Source organism: Lontra canadensis, unplaced genomic scaffold (genome assembly GCF_010015895.1).
Source record: "Lontra canadensis isolate GAN:19392208 unplaced genomic scaffold, GSC_riverotter_1.0 scaffold124, whole genome shotgun sequence".
In the NCBI taxonomy this organism is placed as follows: Eukaryota; Metazoa; Chordata; class Mammalia; order Carnivora; family Mustelidae; genus Lontra; species Lontra canadensis.
Window position 1 is genome coordinate 3,843,476 of NW_022631118.1, and position 13,444 is coordinate 3,856,919.

The following is a 13,444-nucleotide window of genomic DNA, read 5'->3' on the forward strand; positions in this document are numbered from 1 at the left end:
CCGGACTCCTAGGTCTGCCCTCCCTGGCCCTAGGCCCCAGGCCAGCTGGCCCTTTGCTCCCTGTGCCTTGGACATTTGTCCCCCAGCCTAAGCCTCCTGCCTCCCTCCTGCTCCACACCTTGCTCCTCTGGGATCCCACAGCACTGGGCCTGGGAGCAGAGCCTTGCTTCCCATAGTTATTATCTCCTTGTTAGCTGGCCCCCCAAACTGGGAGCTCCTTGAGGGCAGGGAATATATAGGATTTATCTGAGTGTCCCCAGCACCTAGCCCCGAGCCTGGCACATAGACGGTGTTTGGCAAATGTCATGGTAAGAGGGAAATGGGGCGCCTGGGTGGCTCAGTGGGTTAAGCCTCTGCCTTCGGCTCAGGTCATTGTCCCAGGCTCCTGGGATCAAGCCCCACATCGGGCTCTCTGCTCCGAGGGCAGCCTGCTTCCTCCTCTCTCTCTGCCTGCCTCTCTGCCTACTTGTGATCTCTGTCAAATAAATAAATTATATATATATATATATGGGGGAATTGCAGGGAGGGAGGAGGGAAGAAGTGGGATTGGAAGAGAAGAGGAAGGAAGGGGAGGAGAGTCAGTTTGTCTCCTTCCTTTCTTCCCTTTCACATTCTCAGCTCAGTCCAAGGCCTCACTCAGCCATGGTGATGCAGCCAGGTGGGGCTAAGCCAGGGAGCAGAGATGGGGAGGAGGAGTGGGGTGGGGGGGCGGTGAGGAGGAAGCTGCTGAAGCAGCAGCACCTCTATGCAGAGGCTTAAGAGCTATTTGTGTGCTACCTGCTAAGCCCCTAATCCTCCATGGCCAAGTCAGAGCCCTGCACCTGGGCTCCAAGGGGGCCGGGCTCAAGAAACCTAGAGATAGGTGCCACCATCTTCAGAGAGAGCCACCCCCAGCTGCCCACTTCCACAGATCATCCCCAAGCCTGACAGAGGGGCCAATGCTCAGAAAGTCACCCACTCGGGGACTTGTCCCTTGGTGTGCTCCTGGGCCCTCTCTGGAGCACCTGGCATGGGAGAAGAAAGCTCGGACTGGGGAGTCAGACAGCCGGTTCACTTCTGGCTCTGCTGAGGAACATTAACCCTCCGAGCCCATTTCCTCAGCGGTCAGAGAGTATGGAGTGAGACCTCCTAACGAGGGGCCAGGAGTCATCCATTCATTTGACAACTATTTATTGAGCCGCTACCCCAAGCTGCCTGCTCAGATGCAGCAAAGTACAGGCGAGGCCAGCCCTGGACTCTGGAGAGGTGGGCAGTGAGTCATAAGGGGACAAATAAGACCATCGCTGATAGTGATCAGTTCTGAATAGAAAACCAGTGGGATGGAGTGGGGGCCCTCGTCTGTAGACTTGGGGTCCTCACCAAGGAGTGCATGGCAAATTGAGACCAGACCTTTGTAACCTGAGTTAGACTCTTAAGAGGCTAACGCTGTCGGTCATTGATCACTTATAGGCAACAGAGTAGGAAACTGAGGCATAGGGAAGGGAGGGGGCTGGGTTGCACCCAGGCTATGTGCCTACAGAGTCTTGGTCCAGATGTAAGGGTAAGTGTAAAGGGACTATGCCCAACTGAGGGGGACCATGACACCTAAATTGTAAAGTTAGGAGGTCTGTGACTGGGCCTTGGTGGGAAAGCAGGTCATGTCTACCCAGCAGGTGGGCATGGATCTCCCAAGGTTTCCTAGTTCCAACAAACTGAGGCCAGAAAGGCCAGAAGCCTCCCCAGTCTAGAATCCAGTGCCACCCTCTGCCCTCTGGGCCACCACTGCTGCCCTAAGCCCATGTGAGTCAGGCTAGTGGCTTTCCCATCAGCCCGGCACAACCCTTTTTTGGTCATTTATACCATGGTATGAATGGCAGCAGATCTTTCCTGAGAGCTGTCTTTGGTGTGGGGAGGGAGGCAAGGCCAGGCAGGTGACAGCCCAGATTTGTCACATGACCTGGGCCACGGACCCACTGCCTCAGTCTCTCCACCTGTGCAATGTAGTAGGGAGGATCAGAGGAGGTGACTTCTAATGACTAACTGCTCACTGTGAGCCAGTTGCTCTGAACAAGGAGTATTTTTAGTTTAAAAAAAGGTTCTTTGTCGTCCCTCACAGAATACAGTGCAATGTCACCCTGTGAGGCCTTTAATTCCCCATGGCCATGGTCCTGTGAGGGAGGGTCATTAAACTCTGAGACTTAGAGAGGGAAGCACTGACTGAGATAACCTAGATCTACTCCCTCGATCTACAAATACTAAGCACCTACTATGTGCCAGCCTCTGAGGATGATACTCCAGTGAACAGAACAGACGGAAATCCCAGCTCTCTCCAGTGCACGGGGAAATGATTTACAGCGTTCTGCTACGTGCCGAGCACCACAACCCTGTTTAGAGCTGGGCAGACCACCTCCACCCTTGCCTGCTCAGATGACAGCCTGTGAGATGGACAAAAAAACATGTGAACAGAACATAGAAGTTTCCAGGGTGTTCTAAGCATTAGGAGGAGGTGAAGGCAAGGCATTGAGGTCTAGGGTTGGGGGCTCACAGGGCTGTGTGTGGGCTGGTCTTGGCCCAGGGAATCAGGGCTCCTCCCTCCATGTGGCTACTGGGGCCTACGTCAGAGTCAAACCCTCCACCTTGACCTCATTAGCATTGGGCCTAATCCCTGAGCCAGCACCTTAAACTGCGAGAGGTCACACCGCACCCCCATGCCTTCCCTGCACTCATTCATTCCACCAGCACACATTTCGTCAGCAGCCCCCATATGCAAGCCTTGACACCACCCGGGACAGGCAGGGTCTGGAGCCCCAGGCGAGCTGGAGGGAAGGGGGTACTCTCCTGAGTGAACAGGTCTGGTGGGAAGGGACTACACAAAAGAGAATCTTAGGGAAGGAAGTCTTGGAGACAGGGACACATCCCCTACTGGCTCCTTCCATCACCAAGTTCACTGTGCAAACTTCACCTTCCCGGGCTGCTCCAAATGACAGTGTGTGGGAGGGGGTGGCAATCGGAACTTTTCCTATTCCATTGGTTTCAGGATGTGTTTGTTTGCAAGCCCTGACAACCCCCCAGAACGATACTTCCTGCAGACATCATCCCTCTCCGTGGCATTTGTCAGAGCTGAGCACCGTCTGGGGAGCACAGTTGGTGCTCCATACACATCTGTGGCTGGAGGGTGGTCCTCAAGCACCCCTGTGCTGGGCACTCCCATCTGCCTCACATCATTCCTCAGAAGCATGGCTGTGCTCCCTTCACTGATGGGGTGGACCTGTCCATGCCAAGCCTCCATTTGCCCCCAGAACCTGCCCTCCTGGAGTTACCTGTCACACAGCTTCCAAGACCCACTGACCCAGCCCAGACTGACCAGACGTCCCTGGATGTGCCCTGTGTGCTACAGTGTCCAACCAGGTCTGTTTCCAGGCTCAGCCTAGCCTTCACACTGGAGTTCCCAGGAGGCTGGGACCAAGCCGGACTTGCTCACGATAGCAATCGTGCCCAGCACAGCACCTGGCACATAGCCACCTCCTGGATGCAAGGCCTTGCTTCAGGAGACTTGAGAGCCTCTGTCCCCTTCCTGCTCCAGTCACCCTCTCCCTGCTCCCCTGTTCTGTCCTCACTTCCTCCAATATATCTTTGGGTGCATTTGAGCCATGTTTCTACCCCTGAGATCTGCCCAAGCCACTGTCCGCTGCCCAGGCTCTTCAGCTTGGCATGGAGACCCACCACAGCTGGCCCTGGAGCCCGAGTGCAGCCTCAGCCCAGACAGGCCTCAGGCCTCCTCCAGCCCTTGACTTCAGTCTCACCCACTTGGCAACCTAGCAAAATATTCCCCTTCCTCAAACACCCAAACTTGCCCTCCATAGACGCCTCTCCTTTATAGACAGTCTCCCCGCCCTGTATCTGTTCCTCCCACACCAGAGTCCTCCCCGCCCCATCACCTCCTCCTTTCTGGATCTTTGTATCCCCAGTGGTCTGTACATAAATATTTAATGAACGAGACAGTGAGTGAATTCCAACCCGAATACCTATTGAGCTCCTGGGCTGTGCCGGGCTGTATGTCTGGCCTGGAGAGTGCAGAGCCGGCAGGACATGGCCCCTGCCCTCACGGAGCTCATAATCTGGTGAGATGGGCTAGGGTCAGGGCCCGGCACCTGAGTGAGCCAGGAGGTGACAGGTAGGGAAGAAATAGGTAGGGAGCTGGGTGAGGGGTTGCGAGACTTGAGAGAACTACCAGGGCCTCCACCCTCAGGGAGCTTGTGGTCCAGCGGGGAGACAAAGCCAGCTCACATGAAGTGAGAGAGACATGGCATGGAGCCAGTGGTCCCAATGCCAGGCCATGGCCACCAGATTGATAGGAGCCTAGATTCCTGGGGACCAGAAGAGTTGGGGGCGGACCTCCTGCTCTTTCCCAGGGCCCCTAGCTCCTCCCATCTCTGGCCCCAGGCTTCTGTCTAGAGTCACCTTGGCCCCTCTTGGAAGCCAATTAGGTCCCCCAGTTGCAGCAGTGGGGATTAATATGATTAATAACGCCCCCAATCTCCCAGGTGCTGATTCAGCCAGGAGCTTAGGGAGGGGAGGTCACTTTATAAAGTGCTGGGGGGTGGTCAGCGCACGGAGTTGTCCAGCCAGAGCCCTGGGTGGCTGAGCTCAGGCCTCCGCAGCACTCTTGGGTCTGAGCCGCCCACGGGGCAGCCACCAGGACCGCAGCCATGAACGGGACAGAGGGCCCGAACTTCTACGTGCCCTTCTCCAACAAGACGGGCGTGGTGCGCAGCCCCTTCGAGTACCCTCAGTACTACCTGGCCGAGCCATGGCAGTTCTCCATGCTGGCTGCCTACATGTTCCTGCTGATCGTGCTCGGCTTCCCCATCAACTTCCTCACGCTCTACGTCACCATCCAGCACAAGAAGCTGCGCACGCCGCTCAACTACATCCTGCTCAACCTGGCCGTGGCCGACCTCTTCATGGTCTTTGGGGGCTTCACCACCACCGTCTACACCTCGCTGCACGGATACTTTGTCTTCGGGCCCACGGGATGCAATCTGGAGGGCTTCTTTGCCACGCTGGGCGGTATGAGCCAGGGTAGGGGTGGCGGAGTGGGGGATGCAGGAGCCAGAGGGAGCAGAGGGATCTGGAGACAGCCCGGGGATGGTGGCTAAGAGGCCTTCTCCCCACTACATCAGTCTCCCATCCAAGTACTAACCAGGCCCGACCCTGCTTAGCTTCCAAGATCAGACAAGATCGGGCGCGTTCAGGGTGGTAGGGCCATAAACAGCATCAGTGATGATACACTAGGCTGTTTATGGAGGGCAGCCCTAGGCACAGTTGATCTCGTGTAGAGTGGTGCTGCTGTCTTGCTTTATATCAGGGAAACTGAGCATGAGAGACGTCAAGGGCCTTGCTGGGGTCTCACTATGGTGGGGCTAGAGCTGTGTTTCCAGCCCACGTCACAATGGCCCCTCGGGTCTTGTTCTGTAACCCTCAGAGCACCTGTGCTGGGTCAGACCCATGTCGAGCACTGGGAAGAGAGATGGGCAGGACAGATCCCTGTTCTCAGGGCTCTCAGCCCAGGGTGGGACAGTCGTGTCCCACCAGATGGGATGATGATCATCCTCCCAGATGATCAGTCCTCCAGCCACTGGACTCCACCTGTGCTGGCCAGTGGGCTCAGTCTCTCCCCACTGGCATCTCCGACCTGCAGAGAAGGGTCCGTCTGTATGTGGGACCCCTGTTTCACCCCCGCCTGTGGCCTGCCGCTGGGTGATCTGTGGTCATCAAAGGTGACAAACACCCAGTGATGGCTAGAGATTCCCTGGGAATGGGGCTGAAACAGCGTCGGGGACACGTAAAGGAAAGAGGAGGCGAGGAGGCCGAGCAGTCCTTGTGGCTGGTGTTAGGCTCTGCCAGCTGCCCTCGGCTCTCTCCTGCTTGCCTAAGAGGCTGTGTGTCCCAGAGAAGGGGGCCCATTCCTGGTCTGAGCCAGGAGACCCAGGCCCTGGTCACTGCCCTCCCACATCCCTGCATGTGTCTCTTCCCTTCTCCGGGTCTCTCTTTGCTCAGCTGCGAAATGGGGTCTGTTATCTCTTGCAGTAACCCCATCGGTTTTCCAGGCAAAGAAACTATTCAAAAGCATCCTTCAAAGCTACAGATCACCACACAGTGTAATGCCTTCCTGTGGATGGGGCTTCTTCGAAGGGAAGGAGCTTCCCCACACAGAAAGGCTGGAGGTGGGCTGGGAAGTCTCTGGCTAGAAGGCAGGGGTGAGGCAGGTGCCACGTGCAGGCACATCTCTGTAGGGTTGGTGCCAGCTTACGATTATTATCCTGGAGTAATAATTAGTCGTGTTCGCTTTCTCTCTCAGAAACATCCCGACTTGGTTGATAAATTCTATGGCCAACCTCCCTATTGAGTTTCTGGGGGTGATATCTGAATCCCCCCATTCTGTCCTGATTTTACCTATGTGGACCCACAGACCCAGGTTATTTCATTCTCCAAGGGAGGGAAGGACTTCCAACTCCAACAGGCCCTCTGCCTGTCACCCCAAAAAGCACATGTTCTTCTGTAAAAACTCCCTACGGGGTTCCCAGTGTAACAATGACCCTGGGATCCAATTTTCCATTCCTCACGAACCCAGAGCCCTTACTGAACTAAATCCTCTTCCTAGGGGATGCTCTGCTCACTCTCCTTCTGCATCTGGGTCCTTCTGCTCCACAGCCCCTTCGCCTCTCCATCCCTGGTCCTGGCTCCAGCCCTGCCCTAGTTTGCCTTTCTGGCTGCCCTCTCCATTCCAGGAAGAGCACTTCCTGCTTGGACAGACAGCAGGGTCCAGGTGGGTGGTGTGCTGACTGATCCCTGACTGCCTTGCAGGTGAAATTGCCCTGTGGTCTTTGGTGGTTTTGGCCATTGAGCGGTACGTGGTGGTGTGTAAGCCCATGAGCAACTTCCGCTTCGGGGAGAACCATGCCATCATGGGCGTCGCCTTCACCTGGGTCATGGCCCTGGCCTGTGCTGCACCCCCCCTCGTTGGCTGGTCCAGGTAATGACACTGAGTAGAAAAGAAGGGTCCCCAGGGGGTCTTTGTAGGGTCTCCCAGCCAGGGCTCAAAGCTGGCACTGTCTGCTCTGGGCATCCAGCTTATATGCCCCCTACCCCCCATGCCCACCCTGGTAGCTCTCCCAAGGGAGGGGTTTAGGGCAGGGAAAGAGAGAAACAGACCCTAATGCTGCTATGGGGGCTGGTCCCATCTCCTGAGCCCCCATGTCAAGGAGAATCCAAGATGCCTCAACCCTTCACCTTGGCTCTGCCCCTAATCCTCAACTAAGCCAGGGCCAGATTCCAATCCTCTTTGCCCCATAGGCAGTTCCCTCTGACCTTGGGCCTCAGCACCTGGGGAGGCCAAGTCTATCTAGTGCCGGTGGTGACATGGTAGCCCCTGGGAACTTGGTCCTCTGCAGCCTCTAGTCCATGATCTCCAAATGGGGCTCAGATGAGAGATGGGAGGACAGTGGTTTGGGAAACTGGGCTGTGGGTTCCCAGAGGCCTTGCGTCCCTCTGCTTCTAGGAAATTCCAAATCTCTCTTCCCTTCCCTCCTCTCTCATCCTCCTGGGGTCAATTTTTTGTACCTTGTTGGGTCTGAGCCCGCCCCCTCCAGCATCTTCCCCTGTCTTCTCCAGTCCTGCCCAGTCCCATCCCCCCAGGCACAGCCAACAGCCACTCGGGCCACTCCATTGTCACCATCCTCTGAAATCACATGGCCCCGGGACCTCTTGTTTCTACAAAATGTGCAAAGATCCCTTAGTTAACCTGTGTGCCCATCTTTGGCCTAGAAGACACCCTTACGCTGTCAGTAAGACCCTGGTTTATACAAACTGCTTCAGATAAAGAGTTTGGGAGCTTTTCCCTTCTCCCCACCAACCTCTGCCCTACACAGCCTGAGGCCCGGCCTCCAGCCATGGGGAGCAGCAGGTCTGGTGAGGAAACCCAGCGCAAGTCAGCGGTATACGGGCTCTGCTAGGCAAGAGACTAGGCCATCTCCGGATACCATGGCTGCTGTACAACCAAACCATAGTTTTCACCAGGTGCATTTGAACCCCTCATCTCAGTTGATTTGATCCCCACAGTCACGCAGCCAAGCCAAGCAGGTATTTCATCACATCCATTTTACAGAGAGGGAAAACAAGGCCCAGAGCAAGACCAGCCACATAGCAGGTGTGTTGGCCGAACCAGGGCCCTGACCGGCTGCAGCCTATGCCCAAGTCCCTCACACGTGGGTGTCCCTTATGCCCTCTCCTGTTCCCCCTGCCCCGCACACCCCTGGTGCTCAGGTATATCCCAGAGGGCATGCAGTGCTCGTGCGGGATCGACTACTACACACTCAGCCCAGAGGTCAACAACGAGTCCTTTGTCATCTACATGTTCGTGGTCCACTTCACCATCCCTATGATCATCATATTCTTCTGCTATGGCCAACTCGTCTTTACAGTCAAGGAGGTATGGTCCCATGTCGGGCGCTGGGGACGCATGCGTTGGTTGGGATGAGCCCGGCCCCTGTCCCAAGGGAGTCTGGATAGCAGGCCCTGTGTCCCTGCAGGCGGCTGCCCAGCAGCAGGAGTCGGCCACCACACAGAAGGCTGAGAAGGAGGTCACACGCATGGTCATCATCATGGTCATCGCATTCCTGATCTGCTGGGTGCCCTACGCCAGCGTCGCATTCTACATCTTCACTCACCAGGGCTCCAACTTTGGCCCCATCTTCATGACCATCCCAGCATTCTTTGCCAAGTCCTCCTCCATCTACAACCCTGTCATCTATATCATGATGAACAAGCAGGTGCCTGATGGTGGGGCAAGAGGGGCCAGGGGCCCAAGCTGCAGGCACTGCCTGCAGAGGACAAGCCACAGCCCGGACTGGGCCTCAGTCACTCCACCTGCAAAACCAGGCAGGGAGACTGGTATCTCCCAGGGCATCAGCGTCATCTGGGAGAAATACACAATCAGAAGCTTGGGGTGGGCCCAGGAACTCGCATTTCTAACAAGCCCTCCCGGTGTCTCTGATGCATGAGAGGTGCCAGTCCAGATAGTTCTGGAGACCCACTTTAAAAGTCAAAGAGTGTACGTCCCAAGCCTGGGAATGTGATGGTGCCAGTCTCCACAAAGCTGAACACAGAGCTAAGTCTTATGCTGAGGGATGAATGGATAAAGCAGTTCTTTAAACATCGACCAGTGACTTCTCTGCAGAATCCATGATCCAGTGGGGGAAAACGTGGTCTCTGGAGTTACGCATATCCGTTTCAAATCTCAGCTTTCATATTCTAGCTGTGTGACTTAGGCAAATCGTGCCCTTTTCTGGGCCTCAGTGTCTTCATTCCTAGAAAGGGCGAACTCCTAAACTCTAGGGTTAAATACGATAACTTACAAATAACCCTTGGCACACAGAGGACACCAGAGAAGGTCATGAGTAGCAAAACCCTGTTGGATTTGGTCCCTGGCATCTCTGGGGCGGGGCCACGTGTGCTTACGAAGTTCCCTCCAGGGAGCCAGATTTGAGAGGGGCGTGGATCCTGGGAGGGCCAGAAGCAGGGAAGGGGTTGGAGGCAAATCTTGCCAACCACCACAGTCTGCTACATACACTTCCAGCGGACCCTGACCCCGACTCGTGTCTTTTGCCTTCTAGTTCCGGAACTGCATGATCACTACGCTGTGCTGCGGCAAGAACCCACTGGGTGATGACGAGGCCTCCACCAGCACCTCCAAGACGGAGACCAGCCAGGTGGCACCGGCCTAAGCCCTGCCAAGGACTCTACTCTACGGCCGACTGTAGAAGTCTCCCATTCCCCACACCTAGCCCCAGCCACAGCTGCCCCACAGGAGCCAGGCCTGTCGGAATCAGGCTGTGCAGGCTCCCTGAATTAAAATTATTATTATTATTATTATTGAGAGAAAGATGAGGTTCCCCACTTGGCCAGAACGCCCCATCTGAGTCCTGAGTTCCCAGGGGTCATGGGATCGCTGTCCCTCCTCCCCCCAACTCATCTCTCAAGAACAAAAGAACTCTTGCTCTCTGGAAAAGTGTCCCGGCTTAGGGATAAGTGTCTAGCACAGAGTGGGGCACACAGTAGGTGCTTAATAAATGCTAGATGGATGAAGGAAGGAATGAATGGAGGAATGAGTGAAGGAATGAATGGGCTGGGAGAGCTCATCTATCCTCTCAAAACCACCTTAGCAGCAGCTGGCCCTCAGCTGATCACCTTGAGCACTGGTTTCCCTCCCCGGGGCCTCACTTTCTTTCTGGAAATCCCAGATCCCTGGCTCTGCCAACGCATGGCTGCTGTGAAATCAAATAGGATTTTGTGTGTGCAGGTGCCTGTGTGTGTGAGAGCATGTAAGCACTTTGTAAATGGTAAAGGGCTGTACAGATTGTAGTTAACATTACGAATAATATAAATTAATATAATTAATTAATTAATATGATCATCTCCTCTTGATAGTGACCGTTTTGAGATTGGGCAAAGTCCTAAGCATCCAGCCTCAGCAGGTTTCTTAAAATTAGCCAGGCGTCAAGGCCAGACCAGGGCTGATGGCTGGGCTGCAAAGGGGAAGAGTCAAGTGAATGCAGAATGCAGCCATCAGGACTGAAAAAACATCAGGGGACTGTGGAGTCTAGGGCCAAGGCCCAGGGTCTCACCTCTGGCCTAGAGCCCCAGGCCTGGTGCTTCCCCTTCCCAATACAGCTGAGGGAGAGCTGGGCCTTTCTTTCAGTTTCTGCAAACCACCCACTCTCTTGTCCAGCAACTAGGCCACAGCAACTGTGGGCCAGCTTGGAGCTTCTGGAGGCCGTATATATTCATTCACTTGCCCACACTTAAGGAAGAGCTGAGTTACACTTGTCTCAAGGAACTTAAAAAACAAACAGAAAGTTGGAAATTCCGATGGGCCCACATTCCCTGGGGATGTTCACGGGTCCCAGATTCCAGCTCCCTTGCTGGGTGAGCCTGTCTTTAGTAGCTCCAGTCCATTCTCCATCCTGGAGAGTTCTTGCTGCGAAGCTGACCAGAACTCTTTGCATCAGAACTGAGTTTCCTCCATAGCTGCCCCTGCTCCACGTAACGGAAGCCGGAAGCTCTAGCTCACCACAGCTCTGCTGGGACCCTGGGCAAACTGGGACGTTGAAAGCTCAGCTCTTACACTTGGGGTTAATGGTGGTGGTTTTGTTGCTCTCCAGCTCTTTATCTGCAGAGTGGATTGAAACTGGGCGGCACCCACCCCACACCCACCCTTCACCCCCCATGATGCCGGGTTTGGGCAACCAGCAGAGCCCCTTAGGGGTGTGGGGTAGAGAGAGCAGGCCTGGGAACAAGAAAAGCCCCAACTCTGGAGTCACAGAGACCCAGGTGTCCTGTGAAACTGCAGGCAAGTTTTGTCATCTCTCTGCGTCTCCTTATATGCCAAAGGGAATCTTAAACCGAGCTTAAGAGGACTGCAAACTTCATGTGGCCAGCCTACTTCCTGGCACACTGCAGCCAGTGGGAGATTTGGATATTACTGGGCCTTCAGTTCAGAGCTGGCCTTACTGAGAACATCATCCACAAGGGGAACAAAGATGGAGATATAGTCCCAAGAGTTACTTGCAACCTCCAAGGTGGGAAAGGATGGCTGGACCCTGAGATTGAAGGTCCTCAGGGCCACGGTGGGGCTGGAGCAGGTGATAGCTGGGATCTCTACTGTGGCCCCTCTTTAATCTGCCTCCCTCAGTGATGTCAGTCAGGATTTCTTCAGGGTCAAGGCACAGGGAATCTAATTCCATAGGCTAAAACAAGAGGGAGAAGTTATTGGCTCCCATAAATGAAACGCCCAGGGCTTCAGGCACAGCTGGATGCAGGGGCTCAGATGTGCTCAGACTTCTGTATCTCTCCTTCTGGCTACACTTTTCCCTGTGTTGGCCCCATTCACAAGCTCACTATTCCCAAGAGGTAGCACAAACACCTACCAGCAAGCCCTGCAGAAAGTGAGCTGCTTTTTCCCTGACAGTTCCAGCAAAGGTCCTGGGTAGGGCTCTCATTGGCCAGGCCAGGGTCACCTAATCACCCCTACACCATCCTCTGATTGGCCAGACCTGGGTCACCTGAGCACACCCTCGCCCCCCTGCCCCCGCCATCGCCCACCCATCCCTACATAAACCAAACGGTCTGAGTGAGGGTGGGGACAGGAAGGAGCCCAAGGGATACCTGGGGGGTGTCGTTACCAGATGGAGGAGGTCCAGAGACAGGGTGGGCAGAACTAACAGTGGCCTAGAGGAGTTGGCCTCTGTTTAAGTGGTGATGGCCCGCTATACCAGGCCTCTTTCCCACACTGTAGACACGAGAAAGAAGATTCCCGTGGCTGGTCCTACAGGTCTCACTCCATTTCCGATGTGTTAGGCAGTGGGAGAGACAGGGGCATTTCTGCTGCCCTGCCTTGTGGGCAGCCCTGTTTCCTCACCACCCCATCTCTGTACTTATTCTGACGAGTGGTATGCTTGTTTCAGTCCCACATCCAGAGAAAAAAATTTACTCTCAAACCAGAAAAGTCTCTGTTTTTTTCCTGATAGAGAGGAAGTCCTCTTTCTCTCTTTCATTTATCATTGATTCGACAGTCACCTGCCATATACCAAGGCCGACAGCTGCTGGCTTAGCTTGGGTTGAGGGTGTTACCTTATCTCCAGGCTCAAGGTGGCAAACTGGTTTATGGAATGCCTGTTGTATACAATCATATCTTCATTCAACCCGGCCTAAGGAAGCTGACCCTGGGCCAGGATGTCCTGGGGACTCAGAGATGGATTGGAGGGAGCAAGTGTCTGGGCTGTGACCTGGCCAGCCTCAAGGACACAGAGCTCTCTCAACCTGATCTTGTTTCTGGGAGCAGAGAGCATGAACCGATCCTCCCACCTGGGCACCACCACCAAGGCGGCAAAGCCTGATGGCAGCCTACCCTATGCCCCCTCAGTAGAGACTTGCACTCCTGACACCCCAGGGTGCCCCCAGAGAGACAGTGGGTGCCCTTCCCGGTCATGCAACCTCGGACCATTACCCCAAACCTCGTTCAGTTCCAGGCCCCTCACTTTAAAGAGGAGACTCATCCCAATTGGTAGAATTGTCTATAGAGACTAACGAGATGATTGCTGTAAAAACTGCAATGCACAGTAGACACTGGATAAACGCGAGGTTCCTTCCCAGAGATGTGAACCAAGTTCAAAGGAGCAGCCCCTGGGGTGGTGGTCAAGAGATTAATATAATGGAGGGGTGTCGGGAAAGGCAGAAGCAAATGCTAACTGTCCCCGATACTCATTCCCTTTGCTTTCTTTTAGTGATATCACCCCAAGTTCTAGCTGGGCACCTAGTGACCCAGCACGGGACAGCATCTCCCAGCTTCCCTTGCGTCTGCAGTGGCATGACATTAAGGTCTGGCCAATGGCGTATAACCGGAAAT

The 13,444-nt window shown here is 54.9% G+C and overlaps 1 protein-coding gene across 1 annotated transcript; it reads left to right on the plus strand.

The window, feature by feature from the left end:
• The first annotated feature begins 4,688 nt into the window (after positions 1 to 4,688).
• RHO (rhodopsin) lies at positions 4,689 to 9,764 on the plus strand. The gene is made up of 5 exons (XM_032841532.1): positions 4,689 to 5,049; positions 6,847 to 7,015; positions 8,305 to 8,470; positions 8,571 to 8,810; positions 9,654 to 9,764. The coding sequence occupies exons 1-5, from the start codon at positions 4,689 to 4,691 to the stop codon at positions 9,762 to 9,764; spliced, it is 1,047 nt and encodes a 348-aa protein (XP_032697423.1).
• Positions 9,765 to 13,444: the final 3,680 nt, after the last annotated feature.

Coding starts and splice junctions, on each gene's coding strand:
- RHO (XM_032841532.1), top strand. CDS start 4,689: ATGAACGGGACAGAGGGCCCGAACTTCTACGTGCCCTTCTCCAACAAG. Junction 7,016..8,304: donor CCCCTCGTTGGCTGGTCCAG/GTAATGACACTG, acceptor CCTGGTGCTCAG/GTATATCCCAGAGGGCATGC. Junction 8,471..8,570: donor TCGTCTTTACAGTCAAGGAG/GTATGGTCCCAT, acceptor GTGTCCCTGCAG/GCGGCTGCCCAGCAGCAGGA.